Source organism: Dendrobates tinctorius, unplaced genomic scaffold (assembly GCF_039654945.1).
Source record: "Dendrobates tinctorius isolate UK_male_01 unplaced genomic scaffold, ASM3965494v1 ptg000257l, whole genome shotgun sequence".
Taxonomy (NCBI): Eukaryota; Metazoa; Chordata; class Amphibia; order Anura; family Dendrobatidae; genus Dendrobates; species Dendrobates tinctorius.
The window spans coordinates 9,929,897-9,939,743 of NW_027361924.1; the positions used below are offsets into that span (position 1 = coordinate 9,929,897).

A 9,847-nucleotide genomic window follows, 5' to 3' on the forward strand; every position below is an offset into this window, starting at 1 on the left:
CTACATTGTTAATTTTTTTTGCAAGATGTCCTTGGACATGTTATGTTACAGAACCTTAAAGGGCTATTATTATGTTATTAAATAGCTTTAGTTAGACAGCAGAAAAGTAAGCACATTTGCAATTGACTTTATTTTAGAATCTTCTTTCAATAACCCACAATGACTGCTTTTTTCTTCCATAGCGTACAACTTGTTTCCAAGGAGCTCAGCCACTAATACCTGGCAGAGTGTGCACAGTAGCTACATTTCCGTAGATGAGTTAACTCCTAACATTCCAGTCAGCTCCCTTTAGCCTTTTGTTTTCCATTTAAAGTCAGCTGCTGACATCCCTCCCACTCTCTCTCATCTCCTGACCAAGGTGCTCTTATCAGACCTGTACAATCTCCAGTTACTGGCCTCCTGTATGGGTGGTTTCCAGTGTAGTTCTCCTAATTATGAATCTTACTTTCCTGAGCTGTGTGCTTGTTCATTAATGTGTCGTAGCAGGGTGAAGCTCATGGATCAACATTGTAACTCAAATAGTAGTGTGCATCCCACCCCCAAGCAACCATAAGCTCTTATTTGGATAGTCAATCCTGTAAGTTTTCTTATTGTCATGTTGTTGTTGGTACCATTGGGATAATATCATTGATTTTCACTGTAGAAGTTTAATCAAATATGCCAAATAGATTGCTTGATGCCCCCTTGGCTTGGCCAAGAGGTTTGAAGCACCGTCCTGCCCACAAATTATACATGCCTCTACCTTCCTCACTGATGATTGACAGTTCTGACCAGCCAAAGGTTTCCCTGCAGACAGTGGCCACATAATGCAAGCTAGTGCCATCAACCACCACTTAAGGGAGGCAGGGAGATGCAAAAACAGTGGACGGAACAGTGCTCTGAGACATTTGTCCACACCGAGTGTGCTGAAAAAACCTAATCAGCATTATAAATTAAACTTCAACTTCTGCAGAACTGAGAATATTTTTACAACATTAACTTTGCCTTTTTTTCGAGGGGTAATGTACTCCACAAGGCAGTGTCAAATTTGGTTGATAGACTACCCTAAAAGGAGGAAATTTCTAGAATTATTATAGAAAATTATTTTAATACTTTGCTTAATATTTTTTTATTTCAATTCTGATTCCCAAATATTGCAACCAAAATAAAATTATCTCTTATAATAGGAAGCAATTAAATGGGTTTTACATATTTCATAAAAACGCAACCAAGAGCCAGTAATGAGTTAGGAAAAAAATCAGTAATAACAACATGTACAGCATGTAATCATTGGCTCCAGCACTCTCAAGAATAAATTGTGGCATATGATCACTCCATTTGACTGAAGATGCATTGGATTGGATAAGTTAATATGGTGTTTTCTTATTTAACCTATTCCCTGCTCTTGGCATGGAATAGGTTAAATCATAGAATCATAAAATCGTCGTAGAGTTGGAAGGGACCTCCTGGGCCATCTGGTCCAACCCCCTGCTCAAAGCAGGTTTCGCTAAATCATCCCAGACAGATGTCTGTCCAGTCTCTGTTTAAAGACTTCAATTGAAGGAGAACTCACCACCTCTAGTGGCAGTCTGTTCCACTCATTGATCACTCTAACTGTCAAAAAGTTTTTTTGACAGTTTTTTGACCTCTCACCACTCCAGTTGGAACACACTGAGCAGAGCTCGAGAACACGGCTGCCTGTGACATCATTAAGGTTACCACCAGTCACTGCAGCTGCGGTCTCACACTCAGATCAGTGTTTCCCTGTTACTTGCCACAGGTGAATTTGAATTACTATCACATGGTTGAAACAAAGTTGTTTACCCACAATTTTTGAAAGGTGACAACAATTTTGTCCTGCTCATTTTGGGGGTTTTGTGTGAAATTATATCCAATTTGCCTTTTTTTTCTGATTTTGGGGTTGTTCCGACACACACAAAGGAAATAAATACAAAACATGTGGCACTGCAATAATTTTCTGGGTAAAATACTTAATTTTCCTGAACAATTTCAAGAATGCGAACACTTTCGACCATGGCTGTTGTTTTTACCATATTCTACGGCACCTGGATGTCTACATATCTAACGCTACAATTAGAAGATCCGCAGGTCTTAGAAACAACTTTTTCTATTCTGTACTTTATCATTACTCCCACCTTAAATCTGCTGATATACAGTGTACTGAAAAAAAATGTAAAAAGGGGTCTGATGAAACTGGCGAAGATCAGACACGGAGTGGAACTCAGTCAACCATTAAGAACAAACGCTTTGCTTTGTTCAAAGAAATCTTTTGACATGATATGTGATAGACCCTTTGGACCAGTTTTGATCCACTAAAATGGAATCTCTGCCAAATAATTACAGTGATTTCAGGAGGATGTAGAAAATGTAGAAAAAATAATAAAAAAATACCTCAAAATAAATTTTTGACTGTTAAAGCAAAAAATTGTTTCCTTCTCGTTGTTTTAGTAAAACTATGCAGTGTATGGGGTAAAGTAGTATTTCGGAATCTGAAGGTTTTATTGAGTCTTGATCCTTTACTTCTCACTGCGCTGGAACGAATTTCTGAAGTCTGAATTTGAAACAATGTGCTGCTGTCCTAATTACCTTCCACATCAAAGTGGGACCTGAATGAGAAGACCAGTAATGGTTCTAACGACGGTCTTTAAACAAATACTTAGGTTCTATGCACATTCATTTCAAGATTCCCGTTACAGGTATAAACACGTAAGTTTTCCAAAAACTAGGAGAATTTTCCATGACCGGTTCTGGCTATGCCTTACTTATTGACCACAATGTTTAAAAAAGTGTACAGTGCTGCCCAGCGTCAACATCAATATACAGTGGCAACCAGACAAGGGTATTGTGAATTTCTTGGCCAGTACTCAAATGCTACTTTTTCTTAATGCCACGACATTGTGGGGGCCTAGAAATCACAAGAGGTTCCATTGAAGTGCCAGCCAAGAAAGTTCTCACTTCCCTGCATGCCACGAAAAACTAACGTGAACTCCAAACTAGGGTCATGTAAATCATTTTGCTCAACACTAATACCAACATTTACCAACCTAAAAGGGAAAAGAATGTACCCTATTTTGACCTTTATTAGTTGTCTAGAATACCTTGACCATATCTGACGTGTAGACTGAGAGCTTCTCAATATAACTGAGATCTTTGCCAAATATAAGGCAGTGTTCATGTAGCCAAAAGAAAAAAGTTCTTACAATATTTCTATTTTCAGCTGAAAAAAGCTGAATGGAGTGGAGGATTTAGTGTGCCAGGGCTATTCTTCTAGACAACGCAATGGACGAGGATTTCTAGTGAAGCCAGATGCCTTACTAAAATGTACAGGTCTGATCTGAACTTCTGCTGCAAGCTTTCAGATTTTCCACTTGGACAAGGTCAAAATCCTGAAATTTTCCAAAAAGCTTTGTAGATGGTATCAAGACTTTTAGCATCACCCAGAGAATTCCTTGCCTTCTTGCCACATCATAAGTTTTCCAGGTTGTCCATCAAGACTGTACGACCGTTGGGACTCTGTATGGGTGGTTACATAAGTGAAAAAATTTTCATGAGCGTTGGTGTAATTGACCAATATTTATCACATGTCAGTAGAGAAAAAAAGAGCACAGTGAAATCTGGCTTCAAAAATACTTTATGTTATAAATTGTAGCACCTATGTTTGAAGAAAACTGTACTTGTCTATATTAAAGAGGACCTTTCACCAAGTTTTTCATGTTGAACAATGTAAAAGCAGCTACAGAGTGGAATAAAATGTTTTTTCTTCTTTTTTACTTCGCCTCTCCGTTGCAAAGATATTAGTAATCAAATTATCTAGCACCTAATGAGTTAACTTTTGTTAAGTTAAGTGGGTGTTACCAGATACTTTTCACTGGGGGCGTATACTTCTCCCTGACAACACCCACTTGAACTGAGCAAAATTTAGCTTATTAGGTGCCAAATACTTTGCAAATACTTCTACATCAGAGTGGTGAAATTAAATAATAAGTTTACTTCCGTTTTGCAGTCACTATTTCATCATGTGCCCAGTTCAACATGAAAAATTTGGTGAACGCTCATTTTTAAAATTTAGTTATACAACAGCCACTTATGTGAGGTATTTCATTGGTCTTAACCGCTTCACGACATTTGACATATATTTATGTCATATGTCATGTCCCTGACTTTGATATGGGCTCACACATCAAACCTGCTTCTTTCCCAACAGATGATGGCTGATTTAAACAGTCATCATGTGCCTTTAACAGCCGTGGGTGGCACTGAGCTCCATCTGCGGCTGTTAAGCTGTTAACCTGTTAAATGCCGCTATCAATTTCTGACAGCGGCATTTAACATGCGCCCATCAGCGCGCCCAGGACATGATCACGTAGAGCCAATGGATTGCCATGAAAGTTGTGTGTCTACTGATGACCTCCGTGCTTGTCATGCCAACTCTCCTGTGATAGTCAGTCTATGGCCAGAGTTCATAAGAGATCGTGATTTCAGAAATACATAAAAGTGCTGATGCACTGCTACCTTTAATACAAGCAATCAGATGATTGCAAGTTCAAGTCCCCAAAGGGGACTTTCAAATGTAGTAAAATAGTAAAAAGTAAAACAAAGTTTTAAAACATTTGAAAGAAATAACACAAACGTTCACCCCCCTTTTTTTGCAATATCAACTCACTTGCAATTTTTTTCCTGCTTTTCAATGCATCACAAGGTAAAATGAATGACGTCATTCAAAAGTACAATTTTTCCCGCAAAAAAACAATATGTGGATGGAAAAATAAAAATGTTATGGCTCTTGGTAGAAGCAGAGAAAAAGATCAAAAACTGAAAATAGCTGGGGATGAAGGGGTTAAAGAGGTTGTCCAGTTTATTCAACAAAATGACTAAACAAAATATGCCATCAATAAATGACTTACTGTTTAAATCGGGTCTTTATTTTCCATATATTTTTTTAAAAAAAATGTTGACAGTATTTTTTAGACTCGTACATTTTTTAGACTTGTACTTTTTACCTTTTTGGAAAGTTTTCAGCATGCTCATTATCATCAGAGGCAGGATTATAGTAACAAGTAACACCTCTATTCCCAGCTGATAACTCAGTTTGTACCAATAAGGTGCTTTCACAGCTCATTAGATGCCTCAATATACTGAAACAACAGGAAGTAAGAGTCTAAAATAAAAAGAGTAGCCGCTGTGAATGGACCACAGATACGGACACACGCACGCCCATTGTATTCAATTGTGGTGTCCCCATTTCACAAGGACCATCTGTTCCTGTGAAAAACCCTAATACATGTCCTTTTTGTTGTGCGCATGGACACTCACAGAGCTTTGCTTAACCTTTACTGGTTAGTTTATGGGGGACCCCAGAAAAAAAATCAGTGAAGTAAGCAGTGGAACAGCTGGCAGTGACCAACGTTAACCTCTATGATGTCACTGCTTGTCACTAAATCTGGGCAAGTTGGAAGAACGAGGCTAAGTGCCAGATTTAGCACATCTTATGGATGCACCATACCGGGGGTGGCTGAGAGCTGATGCTCTTAGCCTGGGAGGGGGGAATATCCATGGCCCCTTCCTAGGCTATTAATATCAACCCACAGCTGTCTGTTTAGCCTTTGCTGGTTAGCATTTATAGGGGGACCTTCATGATTTTTTTCTGGGGTCCCCGGTAAGCCAATCAGTAAAGGTTAAGCAAACAGCTGTGAGATGTTATTAATAGGCTGGGAACCTTTTGAGATATTGTCTATTTTCCCAGATTACTAACATCAGCCCCCAGCCGACGGCTTTCCCTCTGCTGGTTATGAAAATTACGTGGGAGCCCACGACTTTTTTATTTATTTCTTTATTTTACACACAATGTACACAGCGGGTTCTAAATAAAACTCCCATCATTGTCACCTGGTCACGCTGATCTCAGAGAGACCAGGCGACAATGATGAAAGCGGTTTTCAGCACCCTGGGCCTGGGAAAAGCTAACTCTACTGCTGTTCTCAGGCGCCAGTATGCATCACACAGACACACGGATGGCACATGGACAAGAAACATGGACACACGGATGGCACACGGACAAGAAACATGGACACACGGATGTCACATGCATGCCACCTACGTACGTACATACCGATGGAACATGGACACAGACCACGGATCTCACCAGTACTGTTTTTTTTCAGTACAGGAATCACCAGGACTTGTGCAGGAGGCCTAACGTAAAGTTTTGCCTAAAATGGGTCATCACTTTCTGATGACACATTCCCTTTAAAAATAACAACGAAGGCTTTGCTCTCTCACTACTTCTCCTGCACCAGTTCCCTGCCGCAGCCTTTGTTATATATGGCTGCCACACCAACATCACATGAGAGCTGCAACCGATCACTTGTTTCAGCAGTCTCATTTTGTCTACTTTAATATCAACACTGAGCCAAGTGATTGACTGCAGCTGGTACACAATATCGATGTGATGTCACCGGTGAAACCATATCATCAACGAAAGGAGATAACTGCAAACTTTGTAAACTTTAAGTACAGAAAGTCAATGAAGAAAAAAAATAAAAATTAAACAAAAAAATATGTTTTAAACCTTTAATGACCATAGTGTTCGGCAATTTTGTGAATTTATGTATTGGTTTTATTTTTGCTTATTATTATGTGTACATAATAAAAGCTCTTTTATAACTTTTTAAAATTTACTCAAATATTAACTAAATCTTATTCTTACAATTATCCTGAGGCTCCAAAGAAAAGAAGATGAAAATCGCACTTGTAGTTTTGCTCTGTGACATTTAACATCCCTGATGTGAAGCAGCATTTCCCATGTGCCGCTGAGCTCCTGCGGACGGGGTTCTGTCGCTGCTCACACCTATGTTATATAAACTCTTCCTTCCATCTGGTAATTTGCTGTCTTTATTTTGTGCAAGTCAAAGTTTATTCCAGGTAAGAAAAGATGAGGGAAATTGCAAGAGGGGAATTCAATGTACCAACCCGACGCAAAACCAGACAGTGGAGGAGATATTAGGAAGATCAAAATATCCATCCCAAAGAAAATGGGCACAAGAACATCAAAATGGGAGTATAGAGAAGTAGAAGAAGCAAGCCTGGTCTGATATATGTTATGTTCCTCTACAGGTGCTTGTTTGTAACTTAGTTTAGGAAGAGATGACTCTATGCTGCATTATGGGAAGAGCACAAGTAGTGGTAGAATGATGTTCTGGACAATGTTTTCTCGGGAAACCTTGCATCTAGAGATGAGCGAGCCCAAACTTTAAAGTTCTGGGGGGTAAACTCTGAACACGGACATCTACAGGAATACAGAGATAGAATTCTATGTTCCATAGTTCTGTTTTTTACAGATTTCAATGGGGTTTGGGTTCAGGTTCAAGTTTAGGTACAGTTCTTGTACCCGAACCAAACTTTGGAGTAAAGTTCGGTCGGGCACCTGAACTCAAACTTCCACGGGTCCACTCATCCATACTTGTGTCCTGTTGTCACGTAGATGTAACAAGTTTCTAAAAATTGTACAGACCAAGTGCCGATCACCTCTTTACCAAGTTGCCCAATAATAGTGATCATTTTCAGTAGACAAGGCACCCTGCCATTAGGGCCAATTTCAACCCAAGGCTGAAATTTTAAAGGGTGTCCAACTTCAACCATTAGTGAAGCCTGGTCTCGACAAGCATTCCCTTCAGCTTATCGAGACCAGACACAGGTGAGAAATAGGAATAGGAGAGGCAAGGGATGTCTCAGGGCAATATTTTAAAAACCAGTGGTAGTAATGAAGAAGTTCTGGGAGCTGGTCTATGGATATGATCAGTTTCCAGCTGGAGTGAACTAAAAGCAATATCCTTCTAACCTGAACATCTAAGATGTTCTGCAACATGAATGCACAAGACAGATTGGTTATTTCAGCCAGGCAAAGCCTCATTCAGAATCAAAACGCATCGCATACCTTGTATGGAACAAACAAGTATTAGAAGATACATTATTCCAAAAAATCTTTTATTGTCACTTGCAATCCTGTGAGCATCACTGCTGCCATCCATCACCCTTCTTTCTAAGATATGCACTGAGAAAATCTTGGTCAAGAACGATTTGGGGAACATATCAAAACGATTATGGTGACAAATTATCTCCAAATTCCCCAATGCTCAAGATGGTCATCTGTGGGTTGTGTTCGAAAAACAAGTCGGAACCATGGAAGGTGCACCAAAAAACTCATAATCTGCTGTTGTCACCATCAGACATCTTGTGGAATCCCAAGCACACTTTTGGCAGCACTTGTGGGGCATACAACATTTCTCTTTGTTAGAATACTAGTGTACTTCTAAGATGTATTGTTTGTGCTCCTTGCCTAGGTTATATGATATATTTGATTTATAGGGAAATGGAGAAATCAAAATGTTATGGCTTTTGGAAGAAAGGGAGGAAAAAAATGCAAGCACAAAAATGAAAAACTGCCCGATTCTTAAGTGGTTAAGCACAATTTATTACGAATGACTTTGCTTTTTTTTGTATAAGATGTAATGCCAACTGGAAAAAGACAAAGTACGGGATGTTTGATTGTTTATTATTTTTGGTAACTTTTGCTTTTATTCCTAGATTTACCATCTGAAATATCTTTTATCTGACTGTTTGACTACAAAATGGATCTGAAGAACCAAACACTTGGTGACAATTTCTTCATTCTTCCTTTCTTCCTCCACTCTGAGGAGAATTTCCTAATTACCACTGGTTTTGTCTTAATTTATGTCTTTGGCCTGGTGTGGAATGGAGCAATCGTCATGGTCATTATTGTGCACTCTCAGCTACACATTCCCATGTACCTATTCCTCTGCAATCTATCGTTGGTAGATATGTCCTACACAACAGTCACAGTCCCTAAGCTGCTAGACATCTTACTTTCTGGAGACAACATTATGTCCTTCCTGCAGTGCTTGTCCCAGATGTTCTTCTTCGCTCTTATGATAAGCGCTGAGGTAGCTATGTTGACCATCATGGCTTATGATCGATACATTGCTATATGTATCCCACTACATTACCAATATATTATGAGTAGAAGGAAATGTATTTGGATCCTGGTATTGGCCTGGGGATCTGCTGCTCTAAATTCAATCTTCTTGACCTGTTTTGCCATAACCACAACATGGTGTCACTCCAAGGACATCCAACATTTTTACTGTGATGTCAAAGCTTTGGCCAAGATCTCCTGCCCCAGCTTGGCATTCCATGCAGCTATCTTTCTGGATACACTTTTACTTGGGTTCCTCCCATTCACTATAAGCTTAATGTCCTACATCAAGATTCTCAAGGTCATCTTAAGCATTGTTTCCAGTGAGGGCAGGAAAAAGGCCTTCTCCACATGCTCATCTCACCTGACTGTTCTTCTCTTCTTCTACGGGACGGGAGTCTGTGTCTACATTAGACCACCAACCCAATACAAGGAGGAACCAGAACAGGTCTTCTCTGTACTATACACCATAGTAACGCCCGCCTTAAACCCCCTCATCTACAGTTTACGCAATAAAGAAGTAAAAGAAGCTTTAATAAACCTTCTGAGGATTAAGTCAAAATAAAAAATAGAATCAATGACTATTATGGATGAGAGTACAAGCTGGAGGACCCCTACTAATCCCAAGATGATACTGTCAGAACTGATCCTAAAATATGTAAAGATCATCAACTCATCACAATGTTTCTTCATAGTTAATCACCGCAATGGTAAATCTAGGAATAAAAGCAAAAGTTACCAAAAATAATAAACTATCAAACATCCCAGTTGTCATTACATCTTATACAAAAAGAAAAACAAAGTCACTCGTAATAAATGGTGCATTACTGCTTAAGCTTTGGGCAATTTTTCATT

General features: G+C 39.2%; 1 protein-coding gene across 1 annotated transcript; it reads left to right on the forward strand.

Annotated features, from left to right (window-relative positions):
* Window positions 1–8,627: 8,627 nt before the first annotated feature.
* LOC141069299 (olfactory receptor 1G1-like) lies at window positions 8,628–9,557 on the forward strand. The gene has a single exon (XM_073558750.1). The coding sequence runs from the start codon at window positions 8,628–8,630 to the stop codon at window positions 9,555–9,557; it is 930 nt and encodes a 309-aa protein (XP_073414851.1).
* The last annotated feature ends 290 nt before the right edge of the window (window positions 9,558–9,847 follow it).

What these genes read in the sequence shown, in the direction of transcription:
- LOC141069299 (XM_073558750.1), top strand. Translation starts at nt 8,628, where the DNA reads ATGGATCTGAAGAACCAAACACTTGGTGACAATTTCTTCATTCTTCCT.